Raw genomic sequence first — 27,729 nt, forward strand, 5'->3', positions numbered from 1 at the left:
CTCTCTCTCCTCTCTCTTTCTAATAAAAATGAAAAAAAAAAATGAAAGTAGATGCCTTTGGGGTGGGTCGGAGAGAAGTGCAGTGTTTCTTGGCTTATCTAAGTTTTTCAGCTTAGTTTTTTATTTTCATTAAAAAAATTTTTTCTGCAGTGAGAAGTAGGGAGGCAGAGAGACAGACTCCTGCATGCACCTGACAGGGATTCACCAGGCATGCCCACCAGGGGGTGATGCTTGGCCCATCTAGGGCATTGCTCCATCGCAACCAGAGCCACTCTAGCGCCTGAGGTGGAGGCCAAGGAGCCATCCTCAGCACCCGGGCCAACTTTGCTCCAATGGAGCCTTGGGTGCGGAAGGGGAAGAGAGAGAAAAGAGAGGGGGAAGGGTGGAGAAGCAGATGGGTGTTTCTCCTGTGTGCCCTGACTGGGAATTGAACCTGAGACTTCCACATGCCAGGCCAACGCTCTACCACTGAGCCAACCGGCCAGGGCCAGTTCTTAGCTATAAGCTTATACATTTTAAAAGAGAGAGGCAAGGCATGGTACATTTTTATTGTGCATGGTAATTGTACAAAATATCCCACTTCTCTTAAGAAACAGGAACATATCTAAAACACATTTTGATGGGGGGAAAAAATAACACACACTGATGAACAATTAATATTAAAACATTAGAGAACACTATAAAAATGGACAAAAATACAGTCTTCAACCTTTCGATATTCTAAGAATTTACCACAGCATTGATAACATGAAAGAAAAATGTTTGGAATTATTATTAAATTCAAACTTCTTCCGGCTGTTCCGAGGGGCCTCAGAGGTGAGAAGGCAATCAGGTTCCCACCGAAGGAAACGTGCTTGGCGCGCTCTCCCCTCTGCACGGAAGTGACCAGCTGGCTGCAGCTCAGGCCTGGCTGGAGAGTAAACTCAGTCACTGAGGGAACCGTTAAGAATGTCACCAATCGACTTCAATATTGCAAGTTAACAGTAACTTAATAACATAAATAACATTTTCCCACATAAAAACTATTAATAACAATGATTGTGTAACTTTCCAGTAGTTCTAATTTCAAATATCTAGTTTTTAACTGAAAAGGTATATTAAAAATATATACCTAAAATGGTGATTAGTAATATGTAAAAGCACTGCACATTACTTATGGATCCTGCAGCACAGGCAGGATGAATAAAATTGAAGCCGCAACTTAAATTACATATGCAGATTTCACAACCTTATTCTAATCATACAGCAGCACTGAATAGGCCTTTCACTAGAATGTGATCCTGCTGGGATTTTTTTTCTTTCCCCCTCAAACCCTATTTTGTGTTCAAATGATGCTACAGAGTAATATTTTGGTCTAAACTAGACAGATGAACCTGTAAAAAAATTTTTAAATATAATTTCTAATATTTATGAAAGTAAAAAGAATTCACAAGGAGACTAAATTATAAGGCACTAAAATTTATCGACAAGACAATGTATAAGATAATTGTGTACTCTGACATTTTTGGATGGAATGTTCTGTAAATATCTATTAAGTCCACCTAGTCTAATGTATCATATAAGTGTGATGTTTCTTTTTTCCCCCATCCTTTTACTTTTATTAGCATTTATTTTAATCTGAATTTACACCTGGGCCACAGGTTTTTGTTTCTTTAGTTTCTACTTGGTATCTTTTTCTTCTGTGCAACCTCCTCTTCTGGTTTTGGAAAATATCTTTTTCAGTAACGATCACTCAACGTGGCAGGGAGAGCTCACGTATGGGTTCATGTGCCCATGAGCGCTATCAGCTTTGCTCCGTATCTCAGGAGCTTTGTTCACCTGGATGTGTGCTCAATGACCGGAGAATCTACATCTAACCCCATGAGTTCAGCATTACTCTGCATTTTTAAGGATGTGCAGCAGTCTGAACAGGCGGTGGCGCCATGGATAGAGCATCGGACTGGGATGGAGAAGACCCAGGTTCGAGACTCCCAGGTTGCCAGTTTGAGTGCGGGCTCATCTGGTTTGAGCAAAGCTCACCAGCTTGGACCCAAGGTTGCTGGCTTGAGCAAGGGGTCACTTGGTTTGCTGAAGGCCCGCAGTCAAGGCGCATATGACAAAGCAATCAATTAACATCTAAAATGTTGCAACGTGCAACGAAAACCTAATGATTGATGCTTCTCATCTCTCTGTTCCTGTCTCTCTGTCCTTGTCTATCCCTCTCTCTGACTCTCTGTTTCTGGTAAAAAAAAAAAAAAAAAAAAAGAAAAAAAGAATGTGCAGCAAAAATTCAGCACTATTTTTGGGCCACTGTCCTGTATCCAGCCCACTGTTTGGCTCACTTACCAAATTCACCACTGTAACAATGGAATGCCATACATTGCTTCTGAAAGTGACATCCTTTAGGTACTTTGTGGCTTTTGGGATATGCATACTTTTGATGGCCTGGGCAGTTTTGCAAGTGTTCAAAGTGAACACAAAGATCTGAACCTCTTGATTTGCATGATTTTGTGGGTGGGGTTGTCTGGGTCAAGTGAATAATGATCCATTTTCAGAAGTCACCTCTGACCACTTTCAGGAAGAGTAGTCCAATGTCTCTTAATTGATTTTTTGTCCAAATAATCTATCCATTGCTGTAAAGGTGTGTTAATGTCCCCTACAATACAGTTATCGTGTTGCTTTCATTTTCTCCTGTTAAATCCACTAATATTGCATATATATTTATAAATGTTCTATCCTCCCACTAGATTGAACCCTTTATGATAATAGAGCCCTTTTTGTCTATTATTATAGTGTTTGTTTTAAAGTCCATTTTTTTCTGATATGACACCAACTTTCTTTTTTTTAATTTATTTTATTTAATTTATTCATTTTTTAGAGAGGAGAGAGACAGAGAGGGAGAGAGAGGAGAGAGAGACAGAGAGAGAGAAGGGGGGGAGGAGCTGGAAGCATCAACTCCCATATGTGCCTTGACCAGGCAAGCCCAGGGTTTCGAACCGGCGACATCAGCATTTCCAGGTCGATGCTTTATCCACTGTGCCACCACAGGTCAGGCCGACACCAACTTTCTTTTCTTTTCCATTTCCATTTCCATGGAATATTGTTTTCCATCCCTTCACATTCACTCTGTGTCCTTACTTCTGAAGTCTCTTTCTTGTAAGGCAGCAGGTCTTCTTTTTGTTTTTGTTTTTTTTGTTTTTTTTTGGTGGGCCATAGCCTTTAATCCTAGCTTGCACCCGGCGGGCAAGTAAAAATACACACTGGGCTCCAAAACCCAGTCACATTCAGTGCTCACAAAGCTACTGACTTATCCGAGTTTCCTAGAATCAAAGGTTTCTAGCTCACCAGCCTTATTCTCCTCAGTTCCCCATCTCCTTCCTTATCCCAGATACAAACTGCACAAACTGGCATCTCTCTCAGCACTCCGCCATCTTGGCTGATTTTCCTGGCCTCCTCCACGTGGCCTCCTCCCGCTGCTGGCTCTACTCTCTCCTCTGCTGAAAATCTCAGGAACCAAGAGGCCAAACTTCCGTTTTGCCCCCACTTTATACTGTAGCTTCACAACCTCTAATCCAATATACAAAGTAGGGAAGTCTCTAATACAAACTCACTTCTCTGAGGCATGATTGGATTGCACCGCCCTACATCAAAAAGGGTGGGAAAGGCTTAATCCCAAAACCAAGCCCCAGGCTACAAGGATTCTCAACACACATTAATATCACCTGGGCGATGGCCTCACGTGGGCAACGTCATCTTTAACAAAGTGAGCATAAGATATTTTATCTGCCCAACAATCCACCCCTATGCTCACTTTACTACCCACAATTTACATCACCGGCATCCCTGTGCAAGGAAATTAGGCGCATTACACAAATTACAACCGCACAAATTATACAGTTTCAACAATCACAAAGGTACACTTCACCAGTCTCTGAGCACTTAGCCCAAAGCGCAAAATGTCCTCGGCCTATGGGAAAAGCTTCCCGGGGTAGGGGAGTGCTTCCAGCAAAGCCACCCCCCCACCCCCATCAGGGTATTTCACATTGTCCAAAATCCATAATCCGTAAGTCCATCCAACAAAGGAGCCAATGCCCACTCTGGTCGTAGTCCAGGAAATCAGTCCACGCACATAGGGCGTCAGCCACCCCCCTCATCCCTGCCATCCTGGCAGGTCTTACACTGTCCCAAAGAGGGGCACGTGGCAATGGCAGTCAGCATTTCCATCTCTGCTCCGGAAAGCATGTCCAGCCCTATGTCCCAAAATCGCAGACCTACCAGGGCTGTAGTAGGTGATCCTTCCAGCTGAGCTGCCATCTTCTGGAGACTGCGGATTGCAACTCCAGTCCGATTCTCCTCATCCTCCAAAGAGGAACTGAAAACACCAGCTCCGGCTGCCGGGCTCGATCCCCGGGCTGCTGCCGCCTTCTGCTCCGCAGACCTTGCAGCTCCGGACCCGGCCTCAGCCTCAGCCTCAGCCTCAGCCCCGGCCTCCTGCCGCTGCTGACTCTCCACAACATCCAGGGCAAGCTGCAACTCACGAACCTGTGAATCCTCCTCCAGCAGCTGCTCCATTTCCAGGCGAATCTCGCAAACCTGGTCGGCCTCCTCCTCCAGCATTTCCTCCAGCTCCAGGGTCAGCATCGGTTTCTCCTGTGTTTGCTCCATCTCGAACTGTATCGAATCCTGCCACAGACTACGCCAATTGTAAGGCCAGGAGCCGCCATCGTGGCCATTCACATGCAGGTTCCCATTGGATTCGGACAGTCGGTAAAGAAACCATGGAGCCAAAAACTGGTGGGCCATAGCCTTTAATCCTAGCTTGCACCCGGCGGGCAAGTAAAAATACACACTGGGCTCCAAAACCCAGTCACATTCAGTGCTCACAAAGCTACTGACTTATCCGAGTTTCCTAGAATCAAAGGTTTCTAGCTCACCAGCCTTATTCTCCTCAGTTCCCCATCTCCTTCCTTATCCCAGATACAAACTGCACAAACTGGCATCTCTCTCAGCACTCCGCCATCTTGGCTGCTTTTCCTGGCCTCCTCCACGTGGCCTCCTCCCGCTGCTGGCTCTACTCTCTCCTCTGCTGAAAATCTCAGGAACCAAGAGCCTTTTTGTTTTTAAAATAGATTCAGCCACTCTCTTTTGATTGGCAAACTTGGTTCACTTACATTTAAGGTTGTTATTGATAAGTGTGTACTTACTGCCATTGTACTATTTTCAGGCTGTTTTTGTAATTTCTCTCTGTTCTTTTTTATTTTTTCATTCTTTCTTGTGGTTTGATGGCTTTCTTTAGTGTTGTATTTAGATTCCTTTCTCATTTTCTTTTGTGTGCTAACTATAAGTTTTTTCTTTGTGGTTACTATGAGGTTCAGATAAAACAACCTATGTATATAAGTCTCTTTTAAGTTGATAGTAACTTAAATTTGAATGTTTCAAAGCTTTACACTGTTGCTCCCCACACCATAGGTTTTGTTTTTGATAACACATTTGACATCTTTTTATTTACTGCTTACCTTTTCTAATTACAGTACTTTTAGTCAATTTTATAAACTTTTGTCTTTTAACCTTCCTGCTTGCTTTATAAAGGAATGATCCATTACCTTTATTATATATATTTATATTTTTCAGTGAGATTTTTTTTTTTTTTTTTGTATTTTTCTGAAGCTGGAAACAGGGAGAGACAGCCAGACAGACTCCCGCATGCGCCCGACCGGGATCCACCCGGCACGCCCACCAGGGGCGATGCTCTGCCCACCAGGGGGCGATGCTGTGCCCCTCCGGGGCGTCACTCCGCCACAACCAGAGCCACTCCAGCACCTGGGGCAGAGGCCAAGGAGCCATCCCCAGCGCCCGGGGGCCATCCTCGCTCCAATGGAGCCCCGGCCGCGGGAGGGGAAGAGAGAGACAGAGAGGAAGGGGGGGGTGGAGAAGCAAATGGGTGCCTCTCCTATGTGCCCTGGCCGGGAATCAAACCCGGGTCCCCCGCACGCCAGGCCGACGCTCCACCGCTGAACCAACCGGCCAGGGCCTCAGTGAGATTTTTACTTTCCCATTTTCTTATTATTTAGTGCCTTTTCTTTTCAGCTTAGAAAAGTTCTTTTAACATTTCCTGTAAGGCCAATTTAGTGGTGATGAACTCCTTTAACTTTTGTTTACCTGGAAAACGTAATCTCATCTCCAATTCTGAATGATAATTCTGTTGGATAGAGAATTCTTGGTTGGATATTTTTTTTCCTTTTAGCACTTTGAATGTCTTGTCACTCTTCTCCGGCTTGTAAAGTTTCTGCTGAATTCTCTTTTAAGATTCTCTCTTTATTCTTAACTTCTACCATTCCTTTTCCCTTTTCCAAGTGAGAGGAGGGAAGATAGAGAGACAGACTCCTGCATGTTCCCCGACCAGAATCCACCTGGCAACCTATCTGGGGCCAAGGCTCTGCTCATTTGGGGCCATGCTCACAACTGAGCTATTTTTAGTGCCTGAAGAGGAGGCTCCATGGAGCCATCCTCAGCGCCCAGGGCCGATGTGCTAAAGCCAATCAAACCATGTCTGAGGAAGGGGAATAAAGAGAGAAAAGGGGTAGGAAGAGGGGTGGGGAAGCAGATGGTCACTTCTCCTGTGTGCCCTGACTGGGAATTGAACCCAGGAAGGACATCTACATGCCAGGCTGATGCTCTACCAGTGAGCCACCTGGCCAGGGCCTCTGCCATTTTAATTATAATGTGTCTTGGTGTGGTTCTCTTTGGGTTCATCTTCTTTGAAACTTTCTGGGCTTCGCAGACCTGGATGCCTGTTCCCTTTCCCAGGTTAGGGAAGTTTACAGCTATTATTTTTTTTTCAAATCATTTCTCTGGTCCCCTCTCTCCTCCTTCTGGGATCCTTACAATGCAAATGTCATCCTGCTCGATGTTGTCCCAGAGATCACTAAAGGTATCTTTACAAAAATTCTTTTACATTATGCTGTTCTGGCGTGTTCCACTGCTTTGTCTTCTAGCTCCTTAATTTGTGCTTCATTTTTATCCAGTCTGCTGCTGAACCTCTCTTGTATATTTTTCATTTCAGTTAAACTTCTGTTTGGACTACGTATCTCCTTGTGAAAGTTCTCACTGAATTCTTCCATTCTTATCCCAAATCTGTGAGCATCTTTATGACAATTACTTTGAACTTTATAAGGAAGGTTGCTTAGCTCTGCTTCATTAAGGTCCCTGAGCCATTTGGCAGTGAGCCTTGAACAATTTCAAGGTAAGGCTGTAAATCAGTTTTTGACTCCTGCTATGCATTAAAAACCACCTGATGGTCCTACTACAGATGATTGAAATAAAATAGCTGGGTGTAGAGCTGTAAACCAATGCTATAAACACTTAGTAGGCAACAGAGCACTTTCTCATTTGTGACAGTGAATATAAATCACATAGTTCTGCCTACAGAGGAATTTACAGTTAATAAGGGGAATAGATTCCTAAAATTATGTTAAGAATATGATATATTCATTTTATTCTCTAAATAAGGGATTAAACATGTACATTGTATACACTATATGTCTATGTGCACCTGTGCCTATATAAGTTAACATGGGAGTAATGAGAGCTCTTATAGGAAGGCTTCATAGAAGGTTCACGTTTGAATTGGACTAGAGGCAAGAGGTCAGCACAGGTAAAGCCTAGGGAGCTTCCAAATAAATATAGTGATCTAAAAAAAATAGAATAGGGGGTTGGGGGCGGGGAGGGGCACAAAGAAAACCAGTTAGAAGGTGACGGAAGACAATTGGACTTTGGGTGATGGGAATGCAGCATAATCAAATGTCAAAATAACCTAGAGATGTTTTCTCTGAACATATGTACCCTGATTTATCAATGTTACCCCATTAAAATTAATTAAAAAATAAAAATAAATAAAAATAACCAATGTTGACTAAAGCTAAGACAAAAATTATCTCCCCAGCTGCATGCTTTAGATGAGCAGAAACTATGCTTTATATTTTTTCTTATATCACTTAGAAATACCTAACATAATTGAAGCCACATATCATCTAAGTATTCAATTTGTCATAGCAAATTTGATACATAAATCATATAGAAATAAATCATTGTTGCCATTCTGATAAAATGAAGTAATAGATTTTTCACAGTAAAGAAAACAATGACAAGATATAAACTTTAATCTTTGTACACAAATTAAGAAGTAATTAAATCTAGAATATAAAGAAACTTCAAATTTAGTTGAAAAACTTAACTGAATCAAGAAGAGGGCACTCAGTAGTAAGGCTTTTATTATCAAATACTGAAAAACAAAAAAAAGTATTTTTTTTTTTAGCTTTTTTTTTTTTCTTTTCTCTTTTGCATCCTTCTGAAGCTGGAAACGGGGAGAGACAGTCAGACAGACTCCCGCATGCGCCCGACCGGGATCCACCTGGCATGCCCACCAGGGGCGACGCTCTGCCCCTCCGGGCGTCGCTCTGCCGCGACCAGAGCCACTCTAGCGCCTGGGGCAGAGGCCAAGGAGCCATCCCCAGCGCCCGGGCCATCCCTGCTCCAATGGAGCCTCGGCTGCGGGAGGGGAAGAGAGAGACAGAGAGGAAGGAGGGTGGGGGTGGAGAAGCAAATGGGCGCCTCTCCTATGTGCCCTGGCTGGGAATCGAACCCAGGTCCCCCGCACGCCAGGCCGACGCTCTACCGCTGAGCCAACCGGCCAGGGCCAAAAAAAAGTATTTTTTAACTTTAAAGAATATTCTTACATTCAGAGGTTAGAAATAAAGCATTATGAAATATGTAAAGTTCCATATTACCAAATGCTAAGACAAAAATATAGGTTATGATACACTATAACTTTTTTTAATGTGTTTTAATTTCTTAATAAATTTCTTATCCTTAAGTTCAGTATTAAAAGAGTCTTTATAAACAAATCTGATGCTTATAATATTGTATTAAAGGTACTCAAAGGCAGTTAGCAGAAGAACATATTTGGAGTGTATTAAATGTCTGGACAAAATAATCTTCCTTTTGCCTTAGGCCCCAGAAAGAACAGCACATAGAATATCAGATGAGAATAGTAGGTGAAGCTATCAGACAACATATTATAACAAAATTACAACTCATTTCCTATTGCAGAACAATCACAACAATGTAGGTAGGAATAAGTATTAGGGAGGAAAAATAGGACATTTTAAAGAAAGGTTTGAGGTATGTTGAAAGAAGAACTAAAAAAACTTCAGGGAATTTTTCTGGGTTTGTACAGTGAGGATTCATTAAGTGTAATGTAAAATGTTACTTATATCTAATGTGGATTCGCATCTGTTCTTGATTTGTTTTTTTTGCTTTTTTTCAGAGACAGAGAGAGAGTCAGAGAGAGGGATAGACAGGGACAGACAGACAGGAACGGAGAGATGAGAAGCATCAATCAGTAGTTTTTTGTTGCGCATTGCAACACCTTAGTTGTTCATTGATTGCTTTCTCATATGTGACTTGACTGCGGGCCTTCAGCAGACTGAGTAACCCCTTGCTCGAGTCAGCGACCTTGGGCTCAAGCTGGTGAGCTTGTGCTCAAACCAGATAAGCTCTTGCTCAAGCTGGTGACCTCGAGGTCTCGAACCTGGGTCTTCCGCATCCCAGTCCAACGCTCTATCCACTGCGCCACTGCCCGGTCAGGCTATTGTTGATTTTTAATAGGTCTACCTCAAAAGATTTGGGTTACAGAATGGGGTACTATGCCTGACCTGTGGTGGCACAGTGGATAAAGCGTTGACCTGAAAATGCTGAGGTCGCCAGTTCGAAACCCTGGGCTTGCCTGGTCAAGGCACATATGGGAGTTGATGCTTCCAGCTCCTTCCCCCCTTCTCTTTCTGTCTCTCCTTCTCCTCTCTAAAAAATGAATAAATAAATAAAAAATAAAAAATTTAAAAAATAAACAAACAGAAAATGGCAAGTGTTTAAAAAAAAAAAAAGAATGGGGTACTATCACAAACTAATTCTCATAATATATTTACTGTGACTGTCCAATTTTTCAACCTTTATTCTTAGAAACTGGTACCCAGCAGTATTTACAATAATCTATATATCAGTGCAATTTCATTTATTTAACAAAGCCTCATTAATATATTAAAAAGTCCTCACCTGACTGGAAAACGTTGGGCTCTTCTTCCTGTGACATGTTATTTTGTGATGGTATATTTTTTTCAGGGCTACTCATCAAAACATCCTGGGTTGTAATTGAAGAATTTAGTTCCATGCCTTCCACAACATCTGAAGTTTCTTCCTTTCTGTTAGTATTAATATCATATGCCACTTCGCCAGCAGGTAGAAGCAAATTCATTATTTCACTGGGTAAACAATCCATCTCAAAGTTTATTTTACTCATATCCTGGAAGTAAGAATGATTATTATATTTAACTACCAAGCATTGAAACAATTAGAAAAAGTCTTGTTGCTATTAATGATAAAAACAGAAAGAGGCCCTGGCCGGTTAGCTCAGTGGTAGAGTGTCGGCCTGGTGTGCAGGAGTCCTGGGTTTGATTCCCGGCCAGGGCACACAGGAGAGGCGCCCATCTGCTTCTCCACCCCTCCCCCTCTCCTTCCTCTCTGTCTCTCTCTTCCCCTCCCGCAGCCGAGGCTCCACTGGAGTAAAGTTGGCCCGGGCGCTGAGGATGGCTCTATGGCCTCTGCCTCAGGCGCTAGAATGGCTCTGGTTGCAAAAGAGCAATGCCCCAGATGGGCAGAGCATCGCCCCCTCATGGGCATGCCGGGTGGATCCAGATTGGGTGCATGCGGGAGTCTGTCTGACTTCCTCCCCGTTTCCAACTTCGGAAAAATACAAAACAACAACAACAACAACAACAAAAAACCCCCAAAAAGATGACATTCTGAACACAGTCTAAAGAATACTCTAAATCCTACTAGCTTGCTTCTTAAACAATTAGTTCGGATAATATGACAAAAATAGCGTGACTGAAGGAAAGTTTCTCAGGAAGTGTTTGGACTCACTTCAGAGACTGGCAAACACATTCTGTGACTGCCAGACAGGTCCTTTTTTAAGGCTTTTTGAGCCATAGACTCTACCACAACTACTCAACTCTTTCTGCAAAAGCAACCAGATATAATAAATAAATAAATAAATAAATGTGGCTGTGTCTTAATACAATAATTTACAAAATAGCACTATGGTCTCAAACAAGCTTAAGGCCTTTAAAATAAGAACTATCATCTTATATTACTGATTGTAGATTTTCAATGGAAATTCTGAAAGTTGTTTACACAGTAACAATTGTATTTTTCATTCCATAAAATGCACTTTTTCACCCCAAAAGTGGAGGAGAAAATGCTCATGCGTCTTATGGAGCAAATGTTCATTTCTTTTAGCTGTTGTGGGTTCCAGGAAAACTACAAGAGTATTTGAACATTAAAGTCTCTTCTCATTGTTAATAACAGTGCTAATGGTTAATACTGCTGTTGAGTTTACACTGTTGAAATATCACTGTAGTATATTTCATTAAATATCCTAACATACCATTTGGTTCAGAATTTTTTTCATCTTATTTTCCTCCTTAAAACCCTAGGTACGTCTTATGGTCAGGTGCGTCTTATGGAGTGAAAAATATGATGTATAATAATATAAATAGACAACAGACTAGGCTATCTAGTATACTAGAACAGGACTTACATGATTTACTTCTATTAAATCTTGTAATCTAGGACACTGAGCATCTTCTACTATGCTGCTCCTGGAAAAAAAGAAAGCATTGTACTTAGATAATCCAATATTTTGCTCTTTTGTGTTTGAGACTATCCTTTATGGTCAAAGATGGAGACTGGTCCAAGATTAGGTCTGACCCAAATATATATATTAATTTGGGACTATAGATACTAGAGGATGATGGTCTTACCAAACAAATTCATTCTTCCCCAGGAAGCTTACAAGCCTGTTTCAGTGCTGGTTAGCTCACCAGCAAGTCTTTGAACCTCAGCCAAATCCAGAGCTACCTGCTAGAGAAAGTGCATTTCTGGGGAAAAGGGTGTGTGTGTGAAGCAACAAATCAATTCACTGGGAAACAAAATTTTGTTACATCCACAAAAACACTTGTTCTTACCTAATTCTAGTGTGCTGATCTCAAATCTGACACTAGTTTTTCTCTGTAAGCTAAGGTCTTTTTCTGCAATTCAAGATTTTAGGTTTTCTTCTTATTGTAAAATTTTCAACATTTAGTTTAACATAATGAAGTAGAATGTCTCCTTGGGCATCATCTTTGTGAAAATATAATAATTTATATAATGCAATAAATACACTAATACACAAAAATATGCGATTGCATCAGAATTTGTCTACAATTTCTAAATAGAACATAATAAAACACTTATTTTAATCATAAAATTTGCACAAAACTTATTTAAATTCTATTCAGGCAAAAATTTGCGTTTGTACCTCTTGCGTTTGTGTACTTGTTGAACACAATCTCGTTTGATGCTCCAGCAGTAGTCTGCCATCATATTTCTGTCCCATCGCCCCTGATAACGCTCTTCCATTGTCTTCAGATCTTGATGAAAGCATTCTCCCTGCTCATCACTAACAGTTCCAAGATATTCAGGAAACTTATCAAGGTGACTGTTCAGGAAGTGAATCTTAACGCTCATGTTACATCCAATGTTGCGGAAAGATAACAGCATCCTTTGAACCAGAAGTTCATAGTTTTCTGCTTTTTTGTTACCAAGGAAGTTCTTTGTAACTGCCACAAAAGACTGCCATGCTGCTTTCTCCTCCTTATTCATCTTCCTGGCAAATTCTTTGTCACGTATGAGGGTTCGAATTTGAGGTCCATCAAATACACCTGCTTTTATCTTCTCGAAAGACAAGGCAGGAAAAGCAGAAATAATATGTTGAAAGCATTCACTTTCTCTATTCAAAGCCAGAACAAACTGCTTCATTAAGCCAAGTTTGATGTGAAGTGGGGAAAAAATGATCCTGTCTCGATTAACTATGGGTTCATTCACAATATTTTGCATCCCTACTTCCAGAGCTTCACGTTTCGGCCACTCTTTCTGTGTCCAGTGTTTCTCCCCAGCTTGGCTGTCCCACAAACACAGAAAGCAAGGATACTTCGTGAAACCTCTCTGTTGTCCTAGCAGGAAATTTACCATTTTAAGGTCTACACAAATGATCCAGTTATGCTCCTCATACTTCAGTAAGTTGAGGACAATTTTTATGTCATTATAATCTTCTCGCAGATGAGTTGAATAACCAATTGGGACCGCTGCATAAACATTACTGTTGTGTAGGAGAACACATTTCAGACTCCGTTTAGAGCTGTCAAGAAACAGCCGCCATTCTGTTGGACTGTAAGTGGTAATACCTAGCTGGCTGAGAAGACTACTGATATCATGACAGTAAACAACGTGTTTGTCTTCGGAAAAAAAGTCCACAAAAATTTGTTCACGCTTCCTGAAACGGGATACTTTAGCTGACCGGTGAAGTACATTCTTTTCTTGAAGCCTGGAGGCTAATAACTCAGCTGCTTTCTTTGATAGGCCCAAATCTCTTACTAAGTCATTCAATTCGGGTTGGCTAAACTGCTGAGGGGTTAATGACTGCTTGGCATCAGAAGAAGATGCTTCAGATTCTACAACCATTTCCTCATGCATCTTATCAAAATACACTTGATCACCATGTTCACTTTCTTCGTCCTTAGAAGAAATAAAACCATTGAAAACCGGAACTGGGAGTGTCTCAGAGTGTGGGATAGGTCGTATTGCTGAAGGAATATTAGGATATGCGATCATATGCCGTTTTTTCTTGCCGATGCCCTTTGTATGGATCAGACAGAAATAACAGTCACTGTTGTGGTCCTTAGGTTCGCGCCAAACCATGGGAATACCAAAAGGCATTCCTTTGCGTTTTCCTTTTGTCCAGTCACGAAGCATTTCCTCACAACTATGACACACAATATGAGGAGCCCAATTCTTGTCTTGATCGCGAAGGGGAACTTGAAAATAGGCAATATATGCACGTGTCACAAATGATGAAATATTGCGCCTTTGATGTTGAAGTGTGTAACAGCCACATATATAACAGAAGGTGTCAGGACTATTCTTACATTTACGCCTACTTGAAGAAGCCATGATTCAATCTGAAAACAAAATAAGAGGGTGTTTTTTATCAGCTGAGAATGTTTTACATTTAAAAACAACTACAATTATGAAAAAGTGATGTTTGTAAAACATTAATTGCCTTGTGGTTATGTTCAATCCAAGAGTCGTTTGCCCTTTAACTCCAATTTAAAAACCAATGCATGGCCTGACCAGGTGGTGGCGCAGTGAATGGAGAGTTGGACTGGGATGCGGAGGACCCAGGTTCGAGATCCCGAGGTCGCCAGCTTGAGAGCAGGCTCATCTGGTTTGAGCAAGAGCTCACTGGCTTGGGCCTAGGGTCGCTGGCTCAAGCAAGGGGTTGCTCCGTCTGCTGAAGGCTTGCAGTCTGGGCATATATGGGAGAGCAGTCAATGAACAACTAAGGTGTTGCAACGAGAAACTGATGATTGATGCTTCTCATCTCTTCGTTCCAGTTTGTTTGTCCCTGTCTATCCCTCTGTCTGACTCTCTCCCTGTCTCTGTAAAAAAACAATAACAAAAAAACAACAAAAAAATAAAAACCAATGCATGTTATTAACTTTAACAAAAAGATATTAAAATTGCATAAAAAGTATAGCATGCACCAAAAAGCGGATTCAGATTTGGAATCAGCGATGCAGAAATATACAGAAACAGTTCTAAAACCTCATGCAACAGAAAATGAAAAACACACACACAAAACTGTTCCTCAGTAAGAAGAGGCCAAAGTAACCCTGAACTTTCAAAAACAAAACAAAACAAAAAGTGTGTAATCAAGAAAGGCCTCCCTCCCCGTTCTTGGAATAATCTAAAGCTTTTCCTTCCAAAATTTTCACCATCATCTGAAGAATTATTTTATGAGCAGCAAGAATAGTAATTTAAAGAGCACAAAATTTCTTTTAACATACACTAAAAAAGTAACACATTTCTGTAACTTCTGTGGCCTTTAGAGTAAAAAATGGTAATTCAATCACAGGAAGGTTTAAGAAAGCTGAACTCCATAAATTACTAGTTGACTACTGGACAAGAAATATTTCAAAAGGCCACCAAATTGTGTTGGGCGTAATAAACAGCTTGCGACAACTTAGTTAAGAAACTTGGACATCCTTCCTTTTAAATGAGTCTTGAGAAAGGCAAGCGTTACCAGAGACATTTTCATCTGCCAATCAGTTATAATTCCTATTACTTCACAGATAGAGTAACATTTCATAATCTATAAAGTACTACAGACATGTAAGATGTTTATTAAGAGAAATCAGAATTTTTACTTCAATATGTTTAGTTGGGGTGGATGATGGTAATATATATTGTATTGAAGATATAAATTTTGAATTAAAATGTCTGATAGTTTTTAGTATTGGCTCTTTTATCTATTCTATATTTGGGTGTTGGTCAGGTGGGTTTGTGTATATGATATATATGTTTGCTCGCTGTAGGTTTGTGTTGGGTGTGGGGGACGGACTGTGGGTGGGCAGGGTCGTTGTAGCCTAGGGTTTAGTTTTGGGACTGGTCTTTTCCCCACATCCTTGACTGATTGTATGATCTGGGTGGTGCACTCTCATGAGGAATCCAATTATGTCTCGGATAAGTGGCTTTGTATCAGAGACTTCCTTGTTTGTATATTGGATTAGGGGTTTTTGGTTTTCTACACTATAAAGTGGGACAGACCAGGAGCTGGCTCACACAGTTCCTGCTATCACAATTGCAGGGGCTTCCCTGATCCCTTGCCCTTCATGGGAAAAGCTGGTTTTCTGCTTTTCCCTTGTCTTCTTTTGTGGTTTGCCTGTCTTGGTGAGACACCAATAAATAGGATGGCCCACCATCCTCTGACTCCGCCATTTCTTTATCGTCTGCCCGAATCCAATGGGAACCTGAATGTGAATGGCCACGATGGCGGCTCCTGGCCTTACATCGGGTAACTCAAGAAATTGGGGATTTGAAAGTTTTTGAACATTTTAAATGTCTTTAAAATGTAATTTTAAAAATAATTTTTTCATCAACCTCCTGTCAGCCATATTGTCTACGTTTATTCAGCTATTTCTTAGAACCTAGGTGCTAAGCACTGTGCTGGGCTTTGGAAAAATGAATAGCATTGCATGAGAGTCAACATTTCAGGAGTTCAGTCTTGTGGAGTTTAAATTTTACATGGGGTAAGCACAGGGTACCAAAGGGAATACTTCAAGAGTTCCTAAAGGAATTAAGGAAGGGAGGGTCACGGAAGGAATCCTGAGAAGTGGTGCCTCTGCAATCTGGACCAACGGTGGATAGGAGATGGTGGGATAGGCCTTAGGGAAAGAAGAGCAGTATTCTGCAAAAATCCAAGAGGGAGGATAAGAAGGATCTGTGGGTAGGGAGTGTTAGCAGGTAAGGTGGGTGAGAATATTGAAAGGGGATGGATAAAAAAGGCTCGGCAGAGGCCCTGGCTGGTTGGCTCAGTGGTAGAGCGTCGGCCTGGCGTGCAGAAGTCCCGGGTTCGATTCCCGGCCAGGGCACACAGGAGAAGCACCCATCTGCTTCTCCACCCCTCCCCCTCTCCTTCCTCTCTGTCTCTCTCTTCCCCTCCCGCAGCTGAGGCTCCACTGGAGCAAAGATGGCCCGGGCGCTGGGGATGGCTCCTCGGCCTCTGCCCCAGGCGCTAGAGTGGCTCAGGTCCCAACAGAGCGACGCCCGGGAGGGGCAGAGCGTCGCCCCCTGGTGGGCGTGCCAGGTGGATCCCGGTTGGGCGCATGTGGGAGTCGGTCTTGTCTCTCCCCGTTTCCAGCTTCAGAAAAATACAGGGGAAAAAAAAAAAAAAAGGCTCAGACCAGGGGTCGGGAACCTTTTTGGCTGAGAGAGCCATGAACGCCACATATTTTAAAATGTAATTCCATAAGAGCCATAAAACGACCCGTGTACAATACGCATTATCCAATAAAAATTTGGTGTTGTCTAAGAGGACAGCTGTGATTGGCTCCAGCCACCCACAACCATGAACATGAATGGTAGGAAATGAATGGATTGTAATACATGAAAATGTTTTATATTTTTAACATTTTTTTTATTAAAGATTTTTCTGCGAGCCGGATGCAGCCATCAAAAGAGCTGCGTCTGGCTCGCGAGCCACCCGTGCTTTAGACCAAGGTCTGAACGGCTCAGTCAGTCTCAGCTCACCTGAATGAACCTGTTAATTCAATTATATTGATGGACTAGAAATCTGAGACCAAAAGAGACTCATAAATCAAGCGACTGTAACAGTAGTGCTAGGAAAATAGTGGGTGTGAAACAGATATATTCTTTTGACTTCCTTTGTATATGGGCATACAATATGTGGTTAAAAGAGTGAATGCTGAAAGTATGACTGGCCAGATAAAGCTGCAGCTCTTCTTTGGCTGGCTCTGGATAAGCTGAGCTCCCCAAACCTCAGAGGTAAGAGGAGACAGGAACTGTATCCACCTCACAGATTTGCAAACAAATCTCTTGGGCACAGCCTGGCATATCTCAAAAACAGAACAATTGTTAGCACTTGCCATCGCTATGACAGATCCATAAACCTTTATCAGAAATTGAAAAAAAAAATCGGCTAAGTTTGGCATAAAACTTATTTGGTGTCAAAACCTGACCTGAAGCTACTTATGGTTTTCATTAATTCACACGTACGGCTGCATAAATATTAATGCTGCATTAAGGGATGCTGCCCCAACACTACCGGGGGTGTTATGACCGCACTTTATCCTCCTCCTAAAATCGGAAGATAAAACCCAAAGACTTCTGAACTTCAAAACACACTGGGCCCCAGGATTCTGGTTAAGAGACAGATCTGTGTTTCTCCAGGATAGAGGAAAAGAACACGTCAATATTCGCAGCTCAACTTATGTTCTGACACCTCCTAGTGTTGACCAGGAGGTTCAGAGACGCCTGCAGCAGAACAGTGTTCTTCCTGCCCAGTGGACACTGCCGAACAAAGAACTGAAAGATTTCTGAAGACTACCTTCGCCTATAACGAGGGTTCGTTTTCAAAATCGCCTTTAAAAATCACCAGGTTTAAAAGTATTTTAGTCATAATGTTTCAAAAACACTTTTCGGCCTGGTCAGTATGGTTTGATGCTTCAACATTAAGATCTTGATACAGTAAAAGTACTACTCTTAGTTTCCAAGAGGAAAACGGCTCAGCTATTTATAAGCTAACCACGCATAATATGCGCTCCTAATGCTAAAATACAGTCTAGCAGAACTCAATAGTGTTTCCATGGGTATTCGTCTAATATGCTTTATTTGCGAGCAAGACCTCTAATAAGAATGACCGGAACACTGTCACACTGCGTCTCAGGACCGTGTCCTTAAACAAGGGGCTAAGATTCCTAGAAGAATCTCTTCAGGCCTAGCTGTTCTCTTTTATTAGAAATTAATGAATGGGGGGAAGTCGGGGCTGACGCCGCGCGGATGGCGGCCGTTTAGGGCCAAATGAACAAAGAGAGCCGGGAGCAACCGGAGCGAACCGGCCTCGGAGCGAGTCGCGCACGCCCGCACGCACGCACGTCAGGCAAGGGGTGGGGGAAGGGCCGGGCCCGCTCCCCGCCCCGCCCCCCACCAGGCCTGACGTCATGCGCGACCTCACCCGCCGCCTCCGCCGCCTTCTGCAGGGGCCGGGGGTGGGGTCGAGACACGGCTCGCAGCCCGGAGGAAGACGGGAAAGGGACGCTTAGCTTCCGAAGAGCGACTCGAGGGTCCTCCGTTAGCGCGCCCGCCTCCCGCTCGGACACGTTCCCTCGTCCCCCGCCGCGACCCCTGTTACGCCGAAGCAGCCTCACCCGCCAAGATCCGAGCACGCAGCAAGGTGTAGAAGCAGCGATGCATCCGAGGAAACCGAAAGCTGAAGAACCAAGCGCAGCCTGACAGCAGCAGCATCAACAGCGCGGGCCTCCTCCTGGCGCCAGAACAGGAAGCGCCAGCGCCGAGCGCACCATCCCTGCGGGCGCTCCTCCTTACCCTTGGGGCCGGCCCGTGCGCGCCCCTGGCAGGCCCTCGGTGGGACTGCGGCCCTCCGGCCGGCGCTCGCCCCGGGTTGCTGTTTTCCCGAGTTCTGAGCCCTTAGGGGGGACGCCTGTGGTTAGTGACGTTCGGGGCAGCCAGCCCGATGGAAATCGCCAAATTGTTTTCTGTAATGGCTCGAGGTCAGGTTCTAGATTCCCTACGCGGGGCCGTTTTTAAAGCCGAAGCCTTGAAGCTCGCTGTGTATGTGGCCCAACTAGGGGACTCGGACTTTCGGCCTGTCTTGGGGAGAGCTAAAGGAACAATACAGAAAAGGGAAGACATTTGCGAATAGCTTGACAAATTGATATTAACTAAATAACAGCTGTCTTTGCAGACATTTCCTGATCAATACTTTTCCCACGTTCATTTTAGAATAAACCTTTAAATACATATTTTGTTAGCCCTGAACAATCGACACAAGGCCTCAGACATCAAGGAACCTGGTAGCTAGTAATGATGCCATAATTATATGGTTTGCAAAATACATACGAAAAATGTTTTATATAAAAAAAGTATGCAGTATTTTTACAGCATTTTCCTTCTTTGTGTAAGCTGTTAGTGGGTCAGTGGATGGGCACTTTAATGTAGACTACTTAAACGAAGGCTTAGCTCTGGATCTGTGGCACAGCACACACAATGCTCATACAGGAAAATGAGCTACAGAGGAACTTCAACACAAGCCTGGGGAAGGCAGATTTTCGGATAAGGGCAGTGGTCTTTGAAAAATGGTATCACTAGTGTAAACCTAACCAGCCCTCATAGGAGACAGTGAAACAGTTTCTTATGGAGCAATAAGGATGCCTAAGGCTATAACACAAGTCATTGTTATTTATCTTTAAAATCTTTTACTCATCCAAGGTTCTTTTTTTGCATTCTGATTTTAAAATGTTGCATCAAATTATTTCTTTTCGTTACTATTTTGGTCAAAATAAATTTTGTGTCACTCACATCACCCTAATCTTGATTGTGGGTATCAGAGTTACACCTTCCAGCCCTAGGTCATTCCTGTCCATTGTTGGCTTGTACAGGCAACATTTGCTTGGGACTAAATCACAATTAGCTAGCTCTTAAAACTGCACAAAGTCTGAATCCTTCCATTTCTTTCACAGATATAAGACCTGTAATATGGTATGAAGACTTCACCTTCTCCAGCTACATTCACCTTTATCCTTCCTAGATATCCCTGCCCACCCTCACCCCAATAAATCTCTTGCACTTTTAATCACATCTTGACATCTAATTCTGGAAGACCCAGAATGACACACTAAAAACTGAAAAGTGTATAAATTAGAAAATGTGTTAAGTATATAATTTTTAAACTTCTTTTTCAGATTCTAAGTAGACAGTGAGGTAAGGACATACAATGTTCTTAAAACAAAATACAAAGACTTTGGATTTTATTTATAAAGTTTTAATTAAGAGGAAATCAAAATTTATTAAGATCAATTTATTTGAACTCACATCCAAGAAACAATCATCTTCAGATTTGAAATAAAAATGGCAACAGTCTTTTTTTTGGTAAGGGGTGGATCACACAAGCCTCACTGACAAAGGTATTAATATCTTTGTGAAGTCATTACTTAAACTCTGTATATTCAAGTGTATATCAAGTTGATACTTGCCTTACACAGAATTTATCTAATTCTAGCAAAGTTTGCATAATTTAAGTAACCTTCCTTGAGTTTTACACTCTCTCAAGTCTAGAAGTTTCAATTTGTTTATAACCACTGCACAGTGATTACAGGCATACCGTGGAGATATTGTAGGTTCAATTCCAGACCACTGCAATAACGCGAATATTGAAATAAAGTAGTCACATGAATTTTTTGTGTTCCCAGTCATATAAAAGTTGGTTTACAATATGCTGTATTAAGTGTGCAACAGCATAAGGTCTAAGAAGTATATACCTTAATTAAAAAATATTTATTGCTAAAAAATGCTAACCATTGGCTGAGCCTTGACAAAGATCACATCACAAATCATCATAACATATAATAAAGTTTGAAATACTAAATCACAAGATATGACATAGAGACACAAAATATGCGTATGCTGTTAGAAAAAAGGTGCCAGTAGACTTGCTCGACACAGGGTTGCCACAAATCTTGAATTGAAAAACAAACAATACTTGTGAAGAATAATAAAGCAAAGCACAATAAAATGAAGTATGCCTGTCTTTACTTCCTGCAAATGTAATCAAGTTTTAAAATAACTTAGGCGAACATCAATTTTACATAAACCATATTAAGAGGAGGAAATTGCAACTCTTCATCTAAATTGCAGAGTCTAAACCATAAATTTAAATTGTACTCTTATCTCTACTGTCATATCAAGCCAAGAAAACTTATTAGACTAAAAGAAGTGAATGTGAATTTGCAGGGTCTGCTAAGGGAAACTTTGAAAACCTATTATCACATTAGCACTTAACAGCTGTACAAAAATTACTTTCAAGTATGCTCCAAGGGTCACCTCTTAATTGAAGAATTAACCTCCAGAAGTCAAGTGACAGGCATTATTATCTACATTTTATATGCTAGGAAATGATGACAGATTTAGCATTGAGTAACCTATTCAAAATTTAAAAATGAAAAAAGACTGGCTTTATTTGAAATAAGATTTATGTGTCCCAAATGCCTTTCCATTGGGTTATATCCATTAGTCTACATTTCTACTTTGAAACCAATGCATTTGAAAAAGTTACTTCCATTTTGTGTCCAATATCTTAATGTATTACAATAGTATAGACAGATTCCTGTAGTGTTGCTCATTCTCTAGTAGGCCATAAAAAACAAACTTTGTGCTGTTTAATCTTCAGAAATAAAAATGAATGTAAAGCTGATTATATTAAAGCCAAACCTGTAAAGAGTTTTTTTCCAAAGTAGAAACAATCTGTTTGACTTAAAATCTTTTATTCATTTGGGCATTAAATTACCTAACACCAGGCTATTTTAAATTTCAGCAGTTTTCCTTGTGTCATCTCCAGGAATCTTATAATTATTATAAGTCTACTTCCTTATGAAATTTGCTCTACCAAAATCAATACATAAGTGATTTGACTAATTACAGCTAAAAGTGACAAAAAATACTTTTCATGAAAACTAAGCATATATTCATGAGTTAGGTCTCAAGGTTTCTGTTTCATTGGAAGGAAGCTCTCTATTATGTGGATCTATAAAATGATCCAAACTTCAAAAACAGGAAGCTGATAACTTGATTTATCTTAATGGCTTTGGCTCATGAATAAATGATAATGGATTGTGTTTTTCTTATAAAAAGAAATGGAATTTGTACAATAGTATGAGTCTTAATTGACATATTTGCTCTACTTTTTAAAGGATTTCTAATTTCTAAGACATTTTTTGTATTATTTATAATGAGCAGTCAAAACTTTAACTGAAAGCCATTCTTTGACCACAGTTTGCCATCAGCCGAAACTGAGGAAAGAACACAGGTTTGATCACCAAATCAATAAATCTAGCCACAGGCTGACTAAAAGCTTCCTTTATCTTCTATTAGGTCTTCCTTTAAATTAAACCATTCCCTTTATGAATTATTTAAGCGAATGGCATGATTACAGAAATATTACACACAATTCTTCATATTACACACACAAAAATGCTCAAGAAATCTAAAAATATCCATCAACATATTTTCAGAATCATAGTATGAATCAAGATGCTGTAGGTTAAAAAAAGAGGGTTAATGTCCTGAAAAGCTTCAGAGAGAAATAGAAAAGTCAAGTTTATTTCCTCCCAAAGCGCAGTTAAGTGTCTGGTCCAGACTAGCTATTAGCGATTAAGTAGTTCCCTTCCACTTAGGCTTTTCCCTGAGGTAATGCCCAAATTCTTAATTTTAATATTTTATCTTGTTACTTTTAGCTTCTTCCTCTCTTACCAATAAGCTCAACACATTTCCACCACGCTGAATGCTTTCTCAACTGTAGAACTTACTTTTCAAATTGTCACAGTTACAAAATTTATATTTAAACAGATTGATATCTTCCCATTGTTCTCAAAACTTACTCATTTTACTTATATAGGCCATAATTACATTTTAAAATGAGTTCGCTTCTGAATGTTGGATGCTCTTCCCAATATGTCCTCACAAAGTAATTGAGGAAGGGGTTAACTTTCTAAATTCTGATCTCTTAAATGCTTTAAAAAATTAATTTATTATTCTTTTTTTTCCTTCATGGTAAACAATTTCTTTCTCAAGTCTTTATATTTCTACTTTCCAGATTTCTTTTTACCGTAGCAAATAAAAAAGGAAGAGTACAAACCATTTCAGAGTAAGTCTCTTCCCTGGTCTCATTTATTATAGATCACGGGTCGGTCAGGAACCTTTTTGGCTGAGAGCCATGAACACCACATATTTTAAAATGTAATTCCATGTGAGCCATACAACGACCCATGTACGTTATGCATTATCCAATAAAAATTTGGTGTTGTCCTGGAGGACAGCTGTGATTGGCTCCAGCCAGCTGCAACCATGAACATGAGCAGTAGGAAATGAATGGATTGTAATACATGAGAATGTTTTATATTTTTAACGTTATTTTTTTTATTAAAGTTTTGTCTGTGAGCCAGATGCAGCCATCAAAAGAGCCACATCTGGCTCACGAACCATAGGTTCCCGAACCCTGTTATAGATCATCTATTTCAATGCTATATATCTGGCAGTATTTTGAAAACGTTAACAGCTATTAATATCTTGAAACTGAGAAATAAGAAAGGCAGAGAAAATACATCACAAACAACTAGTTTGACTATATGAAAAACTGCTTAGATCTTGATTTTTATATAAACCAATTTTTACCATTATAAAAGACAATGTAATTCTTTCATTTTTCTTTAATTTTATAAAGAAATTTTATAAAATTACCTTTGAACAGAATAGTTGTTAGTTTGTCATCTCTTAGGTTTTTCTGTACTGATAGAAAGTTATTTTTAAAGAAAAATATTTAAAATAATTGTTTCATAGAAACAGAAAGTCTCATTATCAAATTCTGATAAAAATTATAGTCATGGGTAGTCTTATCATACTATTAGTTTTCTTTGACCAAAGATGAATATTTAGGAGCGTTATATTGGTAAATTAGACAAGCTTCTCAGTGATCCACAAAAGTGCCATATCAAAGATGAGGTAGTAAGAGACTTTCGTTTTGTTAAAAGGAAAATATCATCTGTAGAAGAGATACTTATCCTGACACTGGTGTTGAGATCCTGAGCCTCATCACTGCTAAAAGAGGTGCTATTCTAGTAGCTATGCTTCACTGGAACCAAGAGAATTGTGAGATCACCGAGAAAAAGAAATGCTAGAAGATAATGGGAACACATTATCTTGGTTTAATTTTGAGATAATGCCTAAAAATTTATTTTTACACTATTATTGAAAAATCCCATCTTCATATTAGCTGCAGAACTACAGAAAAGAGAAACATTACTTCAACATAAAAGCAATGATACTTAAGAAACACCTGTTTTAACTTGGAAATTTAAGTCAAATTTATTTCAACACAGGTAATAAGCAGTTTTGTACTAGAGTTTAACTGGCATCAGGGAATTAATTATTATAATATAAAAAATAATGGCAATTTACAAAGGGGTAAACAGCTCATCAGAAGAAACAACTGTCTTGGAAATTTATTATTCACTGAGTGTTTTAAAAAGAGAGGATGGATAGACTATCCATCACTTATCTTATATTGGGGATAATGATGTTTCTAAGAATGCTTTCCTGTTCTTGGGTTAGTAAGTTTAAAATATGACACCTGTTGACCAGTACTGTTCAGTATGGCATATCCATATAGCTCTTAAAATGTTTTACTTTTCTTGAAGTTACAATAAAGACATGTTAATTATGAAAATAGGGATATTTGGAATCTGAAGAAACAATATTAAGCTTTCTGAATAGAGTAGTAACCTCTACGTTTACTTCTTGAATGTTTACTCAAGCTCAACTTAAAATGATGAAAAACGACTTAAAGTAATAATGAAATTTTGTGGCTGTTCATAAACTGTGGCAACTCCCCAAATAATAGGCTCAGAGTTTCTATAAAGGAGCTAAGTAGAGGCAATAGTTCAGAAATAAACACAGAAAACCTCACAGTTGCTTTAGTATTTTATAACTACTAGTTACTGTGATACCAGTATTTATAAGGCTCCCAGTGAGAAAGGAACTTCATGTTCTGAAATGGTAACTCTTCCAGGTTTCAAGAGAAAGCAATTCAAGGCATAACAAATGACCATGCCACTTTGTAGAATAAATTCACTTCCAAAAATGTCACGTTCTCATTTGATTCTTACTGATCAGATTAATTAAATTTAGCCATCCTGCTTTATAGTTAAGTTAAAATAAAAACACATCAAGTTTGATTGTAAGCCATTTTGTCATCTTTAACATCCCAATTAGTAAATTACAAAAGTCAATTACATTAGTATGAGTTGTGAATTACAACACTCAGCTTTACTGAAGACCTTTTAAACAACTCTGAAAAAGAGGGATGGGGAAGCCATATTTTATGTATAGGAACACCAATGCAATTGGCTAACAAAGCATTTTACATGTAGGAAAGGACATAGGATTATTTTGAAAGAAAATGGAAATACAGATTAACTGTGTTTACAATGCCTACCACATTTTAAATATCCCCGTTTCATATGAAAATTAAGAAGAGAAAGAAAAAGTATATACTCTATATGATAAAAACAAAAAAACACTTGATCAAAAATATCCATTAATTGTTAGTGTGTAACCTTAAACAATTAATGTATCTTAAGAAAAATAAACTGATCTGGGAAGCACAATTTAGGGCAGAAGTTTATTTTGGACTCTAATTTGTAGAGAAATTCAAAGTAGCATTAGAAAAAATAAAATATTAAGTTCCTGTGTTCCTACCCTTTACCTAGCATTGCTGTTCTGGTGCATCAATCCTGAGTACTCTAACTTTTGATTTATAGTGATATTCCTTCAGATATAATTTCATAGAAGAGGGAATTGGAAGGGCATCAATGCCATCATAAGTTGTACAGTTACAAATAACTGTTCTGCATATATGCTGCAGGGAAAAGGGGAAAGTCCGAATTAAAGGAGTGGATAAAAGTGGTTCAAAGAACATACAGGCAGTCGGGTCCTTATAGTGTTCTAGGAGCCCAGTAATGTCAGGAGAATGGAAGACACAAGGATCATGTGCATCAAAGCTAAAGTTATGATTCCACTGTTCAATTCTGGCATGAAGAGAACGACTATAGCGTCTAAAACTGACAGAGAATAAATAATCTTCCTGTGCTGAGTCTCGAAGTAAAAAGGTACCCTCTGGTTTTCCTTCTAGTAGAGCTTCAGCTGCATATTTATCCATTACTCCCCAGTAACATGGATTGTTATTGATCTGAAGGAGGTCTGGTACAAGACAGTGGACATAATCAATTTGGGTGTGGTACTTAGGAGTTGCTTCCAACTGCAGGATTTCTTCATCCATTTCCCATTTGGGTTTGTTTCTTTTCCTGGAACTTGTGCAAAGTGTTATAATTTCATCATCTGAATCCATATCACTATCTTCTGTACTGTTATTTGAAACCAGGTTCATCACAGAGCCAGTCATAGGACCACCTCTACAAGAAGCATTGTTGGTAGTTACCACACAGGGCTGAACACTGGTATGCGAGAAACAGTTTGCTTCATCTTCCATGTTTCTTCTTTGTTTTAGCTGACCATCCCTCAATTCATTCTGAGACAGGTCTGTGCTTACCAATTCATCTGATTTGGGATTGATAGGAGCAGTGTGTCGTTTAATAAAATGCCACCTAAAGGCTAGATCTGATCGAGGTGGGAAAGGACACTTATCTAACATGAGTTCACTGATATGAATTTTTCTTTTAGATGGAAGCCCTGAAGAGTGCCGACTACTACAATTCTTTATTGGGAAACACTGCCCCACAGCATCTTGAAGTTTCTGTTTAAGAGATCGGCCCAAAAATCTATGCCCACAGGAATGATCTAAATCCAGCTCAATGGATGAACAGCTGTGCTTTCTTTCTTGGCTCTGTAAAGGAACTTCAGTTTTCTCTACTGCATTTACTGTTTCAGCATCTGAACAACTTTCACTCTTTTTTGACCAAGATAACTTCTTTCCACTCCATACATAACCGTCCTTTCTGTCAGCACTTCTACTCCGACTAGTTTTGGGCCTGACATCTAAAGTTTTACTATTACTTTCACTATTTTCCGCCATTTTAATAACTTATCCAAAAATTCCAGTGTTATAAATACTGCATTTTCAGTTTTTCTGGCAGGAAGTTTCTTCTGGGTACTTTCTGGATGTACCTAAGGAGGAAAAACATCATTAATCATTTGTCATTTATACTGTATAGTTTACATATTAGGCCCCATTTAGACCCAAGATGAAAAAGCATAATTAGTAAATGAAGAAAATGGGATATTCAAATAAACTGCTTCATCATATACTAATAATTTCTTAGTTCCATGGAGTCAAGAATCTAAGTTACTTTCCCGTAGGTAATTCCCACAGCATTTCAATGTGAATTGGTAAAAGGCAAGCCTCCTTGATTGGCCAAAATATATGCTCAAAGTGTGAATAATTTCTAGTCTTGAAGTACATCTTATGCCTATCTCCTCTCCCCTTATTTTTTA

The 27,729-nt window shown here is 40.1% G+C and overlaps 2 protein-coding genes across 9 annotated transcripts in view; both read right to left on the reverse strand.

Moving 5' to 3' along the window:
* The window catches only part of LOC136376363 (suppressor of cytokine signaling 4-like), a 37,800-nt gene extending 18,245 nt beyond the window's left edge, over positions 1 to 19,555 (reverse strand). For 2 of the 6 annotated variants that reach the window (XR_010746178.1, XM_066342339.1), the window contains exons 1-4: positions 18,858 to 19,555; positions 12,392 to 14,090; positions 11,633 to 11,693; positions 10,090 to 10,336 (exon numbers count right to left, since the gene is read on the reverse strand). Coding sequence is in view for 4 of the 6 variants with exons in the window: in XM_066342339.1 (XP_066198436.1) it covers positions 10,090 to 10,336; positions 11,633 to 11,693; positions 12,392 to 14,082 (1,999 nt within the window). In the remaining 2 variants the exon portion in view is untranslated. Of the gene's footprint in view, positions 1 to 549; positions 911 to 8,213; positions 8,261 to 10,089; positions 10,337 to 11,632; positions 11,694 to 12,391; positions 14,091 to 18,857 lie in introns of those variants that run through there. The other 4 variants (XM_066342335.1, XM_066342336.1, XM_066342337.1 and 1 more) reach the window with 4 other exon arrangements.
* A 2,624-nt stretch (positions 19,556 to 22,179) lies between these two features.
* Positions 22,180 to 27,729, reverse strand: part of LOC136376365 (suppressor of cytokine signaling 4) — a 31,974-nt gene continuing 26,424 nt past the window's right edge. For all 3 annotated transcript variants that reach the window (XM_066342346.1, XM_066342347.1, XM_066342349.1), the window contains one exon: positions 22,180 to 27,402. In XM_066342346.1, the coding sequence (XP_066198443.1) occupies positions 25,985 to 27,310 (1,326 nt within the window). In that variant the 5' untranslated portion in view covers positions 27,311 to 27,402 and the 3' untranslated portion in view covers positions 22,180 to 25,984. The remainder of the gene's footprint in view (positions 27,403 to 27,729) is intronic.

This window comes from Saccopteryx leptura, chromosome 6 (genome assembly GCF_036850995.1).
Source record: "Saccopteryx leptura isolate mSacLep1 chromosome 6, mSacLep1_pri_phased_curated, whole genome shotgun sequence".
In the NCBI taxonomy this organism is placed as follows: domain Eukaryota; kingdom Metazoa; phylum Chordata; class Mammalia; order Chiroptera; family Emballonuridae; genus Saccopteryx; species Saccopteryx leptura.